Genomic DNA, 10772 nt, shown 5'->3' on the forward strand with positions numbered 1-10772 from the left:
GGAGGGGGGCAACTTCTTGCGTTCGGAAGGAAAGAGAAGAATTGTTTTTTGGTTGATGCGACAATCGAGTCTTCTGGCTCATACATGAATGATTCACGACATGACTTTACGAAATGAAGATAGGTATGAAATGGAAAATGGTCTCTTTGTACATGCTCTCTAGTTTGCACGTTTTTGTTTGAGACTTCGTGATGTATCTTGACGAAAGACCAAGCTCAGCTGCGACATGTTCGCTTTTGGGTTGGTACATTCACAGATTCGATATCATGCGGACGAACTCTTGCACACGACCATTGAACAGAACTTTTGATTCAGGAAATCCGTCCTACTCCCAAATCTCCAAAAGCTAAGAGAAAGAGGCTATGTGATATGTGATGCCAAACTAAGATAAGCAAAGGGAAATGTCCAGGCATCCAGGCCTTGAAGACTCCGCCACCGGAGGTATGTGAATATAGTCGAACGCCAGAGAATGTGCAGGGGAGATAAGGTAGATGACCAAAAGATATACAAAGGGGATATGTGTTATGGAATGGAGGACCAAAACCAAGTTGCCGTCGACATGATGTGTTTCGCCGTTCAAGCACCCTCGTCGTCGCTGATGTCTTCGTCAAAGTCGGGTTCGTCGACCGCCCAGAGGATGAAGGGGCCGTTGTACTCCATCTAGCGTGTGTTAGTACATGTCCATCGAAAGCAGGAATGACATGTCATGGGCAGGTGGTACTTACATCATTACGACCTGGCTCTGATGCAAACCACCAGCGGCCTAGGATGATGCGGCCACCAGGCAAGACAACGCCCTCATACGCCCACAGGTTGTCCTCGTTGGGGTGGTCGTAGTCCTCAGTGAAGTGCTTCATGAATGTGATGCGCTGCCAGCCCGGGACACCACCTTGAGGAGGCAGCGGGTTGAGCCAGCCAAGGGCCTTGTATTCGTCATCGAGGTCTTCGCCCTTGCCCTCAAACTGAATGCTACCTCCTGTAGTTGCCTTGGGGGCGGTGTTTCGACCCTGAGTCTTGATGCCTTGCTGCTTTCCAGCGTCCTTCCCAAGCGAGCGGAGGCGGTCTTCGAAGACGGGTGGCCATGGGAGCTCACGACCATCGGGTAGGCGACTGTCTTCTGCGAAAGCAAGCTCAAGAGACTGCATGTGATCAGTAGGGTTCGTAAAGGCCATTCCCAATTGGAAATCTACCTGGATCTTGCCCTCGTCCACGTTCTTGTCAATGAAGACCTGTCTGCCTGGTCCCTGCTTTCGCAGCTTCTGAACCTCAATGTTCTCGAGGAAAGAGTAAGTGCCTTTCCAGTACCTGCTCAAAGGCTTGGCTCCGTCAGTAAGTTGTTCCCGCCATGCCGAAGGCTTTTGGGTAATGTCTAGCTCATCGATCCTGTCGAATAATGTTTGGGCATCTTCATTCATCATGTGGTGACGGAAGAAGTTCATCGCGTGGAGCATCCACCTAAGGTTCAACTTGTTGTGGTCGACTCCAGTGAAGAGGCGTTCCTTGTCAGATGAGAGGTAGACAGCGTGCTGTGAGTCCTCGAAAGCAAAGACATCATGTCGCAAGCCTTCGAGGTTGAAGATGAACTGCGAGCACATGAGCCGGACAGCGGCAAGCCCATCGTCGATATAAGCCATCTTGCCGTTTTGGGTCTCAGGGGCCCGTCGGTCGTTGTTGAGGATATGGGATTTGAGAATGAAGTCGACAATGTGGGCGTGGTTCTTGCAACGAAGACGGCCATGCTCGTCAACTTCGGTAGCTCCTTGATAGGATTCTGTATTCGTTAGCACACGAAAATTGTGTTCAGTTCCTGGGTATTTCCGACGTACCAATGATCATGTCTTTGATCATGTTGATGACCTGCCTCTCCCCCTGATGGGTTCCATAGTGAAACTTGTAACGAAGACCGTATTTGAATAGTCGGGAGCGACGCTGATATACCCGACGCAGGTTGAGGTTGGAAGGGCCGGCCTTGAAGTCGTACTTCTCGCGGTACTTTGCGCGCCAGAAAGAAAGATTATCGGCGTCGATGGCATCGTTGGTTGCACGGCAGGTGGCCTTGTAGGCTGCGATGTCCTTGTCGTCGTGCAGCTCATGAGCAATGGCCTTGTTGAGCTACGAGTGATCGTCAGTATACTCAAGTCTACTCACATATGCATGTTGGGAATACATACCTCTATGGGTAGAGAGTTGAACGCCGTAGCAGTAGATGGGCTCTGAGAGTGAGCCATGTTGATATGGGATACTGAAGAGGTCAATGGCCTGAACTATTCGCTGATCCGGTGCGATGGAGGAAGAGGATCGGTGGGAGAAGAGAGACTGGCAGTGTGTGAGGATGATATACGCAGGCGAGCTCACCCTCACTAGCCGGGAAAACAGAAACTCACCTATTGTTCTATAGACAGTGAAGGCGACAGGGGTCCGACTGGCCGTAGATGGCCGTGGCGAGACGAGGTGAAGGTGAACGCTACCAATCGTCCCTAACACTGCGCGCGAATGTACGGCTGTTCCGGGCTATGTGAGTACTCCAAGCTTCGCGGAGGAAGACGACGGCCGGTATACGGAATGGGCAGGATAACTGGGGTGCCTTGCGGCTCGCTGGGGGCAATAGTGATGAGAAGTTGCAAACGAATGTGCTTCGCCAGCGTGCGTTTGTAGGCGTCAGGTACGGTTCCAACAAGGTTACATAGACGTGGGAGACGAAGGTTAGCGGGCGATGTCGCTGCCGAAGTCATGATCAGGGACTGCATCGTTTGATTGTGGGGTTGGAGGCGATGATGATGGTTGTAGTTGCCGCTGCTCCCTTCGTCTTCCACATGGCCTCGAGGGCAGGGACAGCCAATGACGCGCTACCCATTTCGAACGTCGACGTGTGACTCGCGAAGAACACCCGACGTTTTTCTGCGGACCATCAGAGGTTTTCGAACTGAATCTTGAAAGGTCGTAGGTAAGTTCTTGGGGCACAGCGCTCTGTTGAGCGTGCAGTGCATTATACTATCAAGGTAGTACATATCCGAGAACTATGACTCTTCTTCATCTTCATCTTCATCTCTACAGAAGCGCGCCGACAACAGCGACACCCGCAGCCAGATAACTTCCGCTTCCAACACTCGACTTCAGCGCAGCACCGCTCGTCTCTGTCGGCGTGGACACACCTCCAGTTCGAGACGGGGTCGGGCTCTCAGTGTCTCCAGCGTCAGCTGCCTCGCTCACATCCGCGATTCCACTACCATCCTCCCTCGTAACGACAAATATCTCGCCCGTAGAGTCCGAACTCATGTACAAGCGACCCTCGGAATCCCACGCAAGGCCGACGGGGCGGAAGCAGGAGTCAGGGCAAGCGGAGAGGTCAGGATTGGAGACAATATCGGTAGCAGCAGTGGTACTGTTCGCGAGCTCGACAGGCGAGCCCTTGCCGTCGAATTGGACAAGGCTGAGCTTGTAGCCGATGGGCTCTTCGCGGTTCCTGTGCAGTCGTTAGAAGTGTACAGAGAGAGAAGTGTAGGCCAAGTTACCAAGAGCCATGCATCGTTACCCATGCGGCAGTGCCGTCAGGGTTGAACTTGATGTCTAGGGGAGCCATGTGAGCATCGAACGTGATTCTAGGAGCGATACGGTCTTCCACGCAGAACGTATCGTTGACAGTCGCGTTCTGATCTCCAATAGCAAACGCCTCGCCTGTCATGCCACCGAAATCCGGAATCTCGGACCTGTTCCATGCTGTGAAGCACGAAGGGTAGCCATAGTTACCACCCTGGACATCGGTCCCAGTTCCGTTGAGGTAACCGTGGAAGTTCAATTCTTCACCAGGGTTGTTCTGGTTGATAGTCTCTCTACTACGTTCGATGTTGTCGACACTGTTCTCGACAGAGTATATACCACCTGAGATGGGTTCCTCAGCTACTCCTACTGAATTTCTCAAACCCCAACCAAGCAGCAGTCCGCTTGAAGCATGATCGTACGCGGAGCCGCTCATGTTGCCTACATTGAAAGCTTTGATCGTTGAGACTCCTGTAGTCACATCTAGGGTCTGGAGGTCGATGTTACCCACACTACCACGAGAGACAAGTAGCATGTCAGGAACTTTCTGGGACATGAGAAGGGTACGCGTAGTATGACCTTCGTCGTCTCCCATGCCTTCGACGACATCACGGGGTTCGGATGTAGTCTTACCCTCCGATGCATCGTAGTCCCAAGCGTAGACGTTGCTGTGGGATGATGCATAGAGCGTATTTCCATCCTGCGAGAAAGCAATGCCATGGTTCAACTGCCATAGTCAGCAATCAGTCACATTTTACTCAACGCGATGCAAACACTCACAGAGTCATCCTCAACCACCATCTGCACGTCCCTACACCGGCCATTACCAGTCATACTCAACCGGCTAACCCCATGCTCCTGTTCGACGACCAACAGCCCACCTTCCCGATCAAAAATAATGCCGCGTGGATCCCTTAGGCCATTAGCCACAACCTCGACACGGAACCCCGGCGCCACCGAAGGAGCACCATTCTGTGGGGCAATGGGACTTGCGCATGCTGCACCAGTGGAGGTGGATTGCGCTTTGGCCGTCAGCACACCAGAGCAGCCGCTCAGGCCCACCACTGCTATTAAGTGTTTCAGCGCCATGTTGAATTGCGGAGAATGACGTGAGAGTGCTGGCCTTTTTCCGACGCAAGCACTGCAAGGCAATTGATTTGGGCAGTTGCGCCGTGCTGGAGGCGTAACAAATCCGAGCCGGAGCTTAGCGAGATTGGAGTAGGTTTGGTTGGGGCGCAGTTGAGGTATGCAAGGTACGGATGTAGTCCAGGCAACGGGTACGAGGAGCTCTCTTTCTTGGTGTTAGCGCCGTGAGGTCGTGGAGATTGGAAGGCAGTTGGCTGTTGAGCGTCTCGATACGAGGATTGGTCCAGATGGGAAAAGGAACACCAGGATGGACAGGAGTGCAGCGCTTCACATATAGACTTGCCCCTCTTCTAGCATGTAGTCAGGCAAGCAGCCAAAGTGGCAGTCGCCTCTCTCTTGGTGTTGCTTCCCGTCATTGCTTGGCCTGCGCCTCCCAAGACAGAAGGAACGTCATTGACCTCGGATGAATAACAGCGCGGGGTCTGAGGTTTTGCCCTACCGTCAAACCATCGCAGTCTCAGCTACATGCATATTGAAATTGGCGAGTACGCGTTGAGGGAACCGCAGTACTCGCCCTTCGTCTTGGTGCAGCAATCGCAAGTTTCCATAGGGCAGGTCGTGCGACCGTTTACACGTCTACAAGGGAATAGTGGAGCAGGGTCGTGGAGGCTCTGTTTACAGTACTCCGTCGTGCGACCGAACCGGCCGAGGGTATTCTTCCCACCCTTGGACGCGTGGTATGCGCTTGCCGGGGAGTCGGACCATCAATCGCGGTAGCCATCCCGAAGATGAACGAAAGAAGCTGTATAGCACGAAATGTGGTAAGCTATATCGTTGGGAAACCCGGAATATGCATCGTGGATGACAGTGCAGCTTCTTAGGGCGTCTCTCGGTTAGTGGTAGCTTCGGCTTTATGACTGGAATGCGACATGGGCTGTATTGTGTTGTGATCATCCAAGATTGTTGGTATGGCCTCACGCACAATTTACTCGTACGGAGTATCTGCAAGGAGACTAAACTTCACGCATGCTCTGTTGGATACTCTATTGTCTTGCTGTGGAATGGTGTTCTGCACGGATTTCTCGTCCCGTGTCTGCCGCCCATTGACCCGCCCGGGCAGAAGCGAAAGCGAGTGGTACGCTGCTGTACGATGATCTGGCTGTCCGGCATGAACAAGATGCGCAGGCGATCTTCAGTGCGTGCGTGCGGGTTACTGCGCCTCGTTCGGCCATGTCTTAGTAGCTGGCTCATCAGGGCGCTGCGTGTAAATGCATTAGTGGTATGTGATTCGGCTATGGGGCTGCAGTAGCTGGGCTCGCAACAACGGCTCCGGAGCTTTGATGTATTCGAGAGACCTCAACCGGGAATCAGGATACGACAGTAAATTCCGGAATGACCGTCTTCTAAAAGAAAGTGGCGGTGTACTGAAGTTTCAGAATATGGTTCTGTCGGTTGTTAGAGAACACACAGAGGGCCTAAACTATCGGGATACGATAGAGTTGCCGAACCCGAAAGTCAAAAGTGAAGACATCATGATGTATGAGCGGGACGGTAGTCTAAGATATGTTTCAAATTCTGTGTATTCTTGTCTTGTGCGACAGTGAGCAGCCGTCAGATATCGATGCTATGATTTTGAGAAGACCCTCATGGTGATTCAAGATACCATAGATCAAGAGAGACAATGAGACAAAGGAACAAAGAGAAAACCCTTAACCCGCTTTTGTACATGACTGAGACGTGTAGAAAAGCGGCTCTCGCGAACTGCGCGGTATGCCCATCCCACCAGGAGAGTATTATATGCTCCACATCCACATAGGAAACCCAATCCTCAATGCGCCGTATTCTTCCATTAGACAAAACATATGCATGCTGCGCATGTGCGCTTCATATCGCATGCCTCCTCTTTTCCACGTGTATCCTGGCTGGGAGATGCTGCAACTTATGCAAAAAGGAATCGCAAATGCCATGTCGCTTCAAATGCAGTACTTGGCCTGACCTGGTAATCGACGGCTGCGTAATTAATACAGGGTAAAGGTGATCAGGCCATGGAGGCCGGATCGTCGCTCAAACGCTCTGATCCAAAGGGAAATATCCAGAAGAAACTTTTGTTTCTCCCCACAAACTTTTGCCCAGATGCGTGTGGCCAGCACGGAGCGAGTTGAATGCTACCCCAAACATGCTCGTAATAGCTCCATCGCGTCGTTGTTTCCTGTGAATTTACATCACTGTCATGAGTTTCATCTGAGCCGCAAGATCCGCATCTTGTTGATGAATCATGCTGAATGGTGGCTCCTCGTGTAGTGGGCTTGCGATAGGACTCGAGTACAAGCCCTCCGCATCCCTGATCGTGTCTTTGACTTTGCGCGTCAACGTACTAACGTATGGCACGATGCGTCGCAGAGTCGCGGTGTCGAATGGAACCTTCTTCGAAGGTGTCGAAGGTACGGGAGGCGCATCCAGGAACGGCTCGTATGCGCTCCTCCTCTTTTGCAGCGCTTCGATGACAGAACGTGCTTTAGCCTCCGAGTCTTTCCGGGGTCTCGTAACGATAGTCTTGGATTCGTGTGTCGCAGGTGTGGCGTCGGATTCCAGTCTAGGTGTGATCGGTGAAGATTGCGGGGTAAAGATGCCGTTGTTGGATGGGAGAATCGACTTCCTCAGAGGGCGCGCTGACTGTGGTGGCTTGGGGCTATCTTCGTTAGGAGATGATGACTTCTGCCTTCCTCGTCCAAGGCTAGGGCTGGCGGGTGGTTCGTCAAAAGCGTCGTCGTCAAAGCCTGGCGATGAGGGAGGAGAGGCGTGGGCCAGGCCCTCGTGGTCGGCCTCCTGGTCTGCAAGCTCGATCATCGCATCCACTTCAAGCCACATGCCCGAAGGGGGGCCTTGTATCATGCCGAGCGCAATCGCGCGTACTCTTTGCTCTTTGAGCTCCTCAATCAGTAGACCCCATTCGCGCAGAAGACTGATGTTTGCAAGGACGTTGTTCTGCTGTTCTTGTATAGTCTTTGGTACGACCATAGACGAGCCACTGTTCCCCATAGGCGAGCTTCCGTCCTCTGCAGCAGGCTCCTCAGTGAGCTCGGAAAAGTCAAAGTCGTCGTTCCAGTCTTCGGTGACACCTTTGCTTCCCACACCCCAGGTGCCAAACTTGTTTGTGACCACTGTGCTACGCTTGCCAGTCAGATCCGGAACGACGGGCACACTCTGGCTGCGGGCGTGCAACCCGCTGGGGACTCTGCGTCCAACAGAGCGACTGCCTCTGCGGTCCGCATCCTTCTTTCCGTGCACCGTCCGGGGCCGTGGCGGCGTGCAGCTGCCTGAGTTCTTGTCTGCGATTTGCTGTTCAGACCAATCGAAAATGCTGCTTCGCGCATCTTTGTCGCCGAATTCTGATGTGGGACGCTTGGGCGTAGCTGGGTTAGGAACGTAATCGGGCGCGAGCAGATGCTTGTGCTGTCGCAGCAGCGACACGGGTGTGGCCTTGTGGTTGACTGTTGGATGATCAACCCAGGGATCCTCATCATCTGCCTCTTCTAGTGACCACCTACTGCTATCGTCGTCGTCCCCTGCGCGCGAGTCCCATTCCAATGTGCCGAGCGAAAGCGGCTTGGGCATGCTCGGGGGAGACGACGTTATCGTCTTGGGAAAGAGTGGCGCACTGTGTGTTCTGGAGAAGGTGGGCGAGTCCTGCGATGAGCGCTGAGGACGAACTGTCCGCACGGGCGTCGAGATGCTCTCCTCTTCCTCGGCGATGCTCTGGTGACCGGCGACACCATTGACGGTGGGCTCCCCAAAAGCGCCGGGCGGCAGTAGATCGCGTAGGGCTGTGACTTTGACCTTGACTTTGGCGGGGGGTGACTCGTCGAATATGGTCTCAATGCGAGGCCCACGGGCGCCGCCAGCTGTACTTCTGGTCGCACCAGTGCGCAGCGAATCAAAGACGGTGTCGCTCTGGATATCAGCGTCGTCCTCGTCGCCGGAGCCTAAGGCGCGAAGTTCATTATCAGACGAGCCGACCAATGTCGAGGCCTGTTCTGAGGGGGCCATGGAATGACGCGAGACCCGAACTCCCGATTGCGCTAGAGTAGGGGATGGTGGCGCCTGATTGGCGCCCGGTGCGGCTGAGGCCAAATCGTCGGGCTGCTGAGACAAGGGCGCCAAGCCCGCGCCAGCGAGCATGTCAGAGGAAGGAAGCGCCGGCAAGGGCGACGACAGACGCCTGGTGTGAGAAGCATTGCGTGCCGTCGCTGACTCGGGCAGCCCGGCGGACGTGGCGATGTCGCGCTTTGCTGGTTTGGGGTCTGTCACATCGCGGCGGCCTTCTCCATAAGAGGTGCTGTGTGGCCGTCTGCTCATAGTAGGCAGGATGGGTGCTGAGTTGACCCGCTGGCTCGCACGGCGGGAAAGTCTGGGTCTGGACACGGCGCCTGTTCGCTCCTTCTTGGACGACAGGAAGGAAGTGATGGAGAAGGAGCGCTTGGGTCGAGGGGCTTGCTCGGGCTGGGATGTGGAGGGCCGGCCACGAGTTTGGTTTGCTTCCCTGGACGCAAACATGGCCGTCATGCTGAGCGGCGTCTCTGGCCTACTTACGTAGAAGACGCTTTCACCGTCGTCGCTTGTCGAGTCATCTACGTCTTCTGAACCTGCTACGACCGACCTCGCGAGCACAAGCATGGGCTTGTGCTTGTCGTCCGGAAATATCCTCTTGAACCCGTTCGCATATGCCACGGAGCCTCTCCGCCTCGTTAGTGACCGCTCCTTCATGATTCTCGCTGTGAAGAATTGGGTGTACTCGGCCTCGCTGTCGGTGCTTGCGGAATGCGGCTGCTCGTCCATGGAAGTGTGCTCGGCCGTCATGGACAGCCGCGCGCCGTAGTTCTGCAGCGTTGCGTTGCGTTGGTGACTGGTGGCTGGACGACGGAAGGACGGTCGCAGGGTCGAGGTGCTCGTTCTGGGCTCTTCACGAGGCCCGCGCATTGACGATGAGCGCTTCACCAGCTTGTTCCGTGACACGGGTGAAGAAGATCGCTTCCCGGCTATGGGCGCCGTCGAGCCTTCGTGGGAGAAGGCCATGGAGCCATTGGAGCACGACACGGCGGGCGACAGCGGCGACGGGCTGGTGTTCCTGCTCGACGAGTTGGATATGGAGGAGAGGCGTTTGATCCACGAGGCTCGCCGTGACGGCACGTATCTGGCCGTGTCTACGTCGGACACACTCTGGTCACTGGAGGGGTAGTTTGCACTCGTCGCACTCGTCGGCAACTGCAGCGCCGCGTCGTCGCTCGTCTTCCTCCTCACGATCCGCAGCTGTGAACGGCCGTCCTGACTGAGTCGAGTCGCAAACGGCATGCGCGAGGCAGGAACGACGGGTACGGGGCCGCTAAAGGGAGGCGCGGTCGTGGTCATGGCAGCGGTCGACATGGGATTAAGACTCGGCTCGTATGCTGGTGTGGCCTTTTTTCTATTGGGGTGCGACGGGTCGAAGGGGGCCTCCCGTCCAAAGGCCAGGCCGACAGAGGATGTACCAACGACAGCGGCAGTGGCACAGAGCTGTATCACAAGGGTCCGTCAGTCATGGCGCCTAGTACGACATCTTATAAGAGAGGTATATCGAGGTGAGACAGTCGTGGTGTAGCCGCTCTCGGAAGTAGACGCAGACGCGGCGTCGGCGATCGAGACATATCAAAACAAATCAAGGGCAGCTGCAGCGCGTACACAAGATCCACGGACTATGAGATAGAGAAATGCAGGGTAATTACCGTTGGAACAGTTTTCATTCTCGTTGGAAACCAAGCCGCCGGGGAAAGGTCACTCGTCGAGGCGCTTGTGACGACTTGTCGAGCATTATGGCATGTCAGGGTGCCGGTGAACCAGGGATCGCGAGCTGCACGAGTATAGACGGTGGGAGGAGAGGGGCTCAATCAGGCGCTGGAGCAGGCGTACTGCATTCCGGAGCGCAGCAAAGGATGGACGGCACAAGCACCACGACGGGCTGAAGCAGAGAGGTGGAGCTCGACGAGGAGCGAGCGGACGACTGAAGAATCCACTGCTTGTTGCTTCTGGGATCTACGTACAGGGCTACCCGGCTCTCTTGGGATTAGCGAGATGTCGCCGATGAGGGCTGATAGCGGCAGCTCGACTCGAAACAT

At 54.8% G+C, this 10772-nt stretch overlaps 3 protein-coding genes across 3 annotated transcripts; all 3 read right to left on the bottom strand.

Annotated features, from left to right (window-relative positions):
* Nucleotides 1-576: 576 nt before the first annotated feature.
* Nucleotides 577-2228, bottom strand: J4E78_005227 (uncharacterized protein; the record flags this gene model as incomplete). Its single annotated transcript, XM_049365849.1, has 4 exons — nucleotides 577-660; nucleotides 726-1771; nucleotides 1827-2112; nucleotides 2172-2228. The coding sequence occupies 4 exons, from the start codon at nucleotides 2226-2228 to the stop codon at nucleotides 577-579; spliced, it is 1473 nt and encodes a 490-aa protein (XP_049222564.1).
* Nucleotides 2229-3048: 820 nt separating this feature from the next.
* Nucleotides 3049-4626, bottom strand: J4E78_005228 (uncharacterized protein; the record flags this gene model as incomplete). Its single annotated transcript, XM_049365850.1, has 3 exons — nucleotides 3049-3463; nucleotides 3513-4264; nucleotides 4318-4626. 3 exons carry the CDS (start codon nucleotides 4624-4626, stop codon nucleotides 3049-3051), a joined length of 1476 nt encoding a protein of 491 aa, XP_049222565.1.
* Nucleotides 4627-6840: 2214 nt separating this feature from the next.
* On the bottom strand, nucleotides 6841-10772 carry J4E78_005229 (uncharacterized protein; the record flags this gene model as incomplete). Its single annotated transcript, XM_049365851.1, has 2 exons — nucleotides 6841-10173; nucleotides 10698-10772. 2 exons carry the CDS (start codon nucleotides 10770-10772, stop codon nucleotides 6841-6843), a joined length of 3408 nt encoding a protein of 1135 aa, XP_049222566.1.

This window comes from Alternaria triticimaculans, assembly GCF_023758025.1.
Source record: "Alternaria triticimaculans strain BMP 0046 chromosome Unknown scaffold_6, whole genome shotgun sequence".
NCBI classification, from domain to species: domain Eukaryota; kingdom Fungi; phylum Ascomycota; class Dothideomycetes; order Pleosporales; family Pleosporaceae; genus Alternaria; species Alternaria triticimaculans.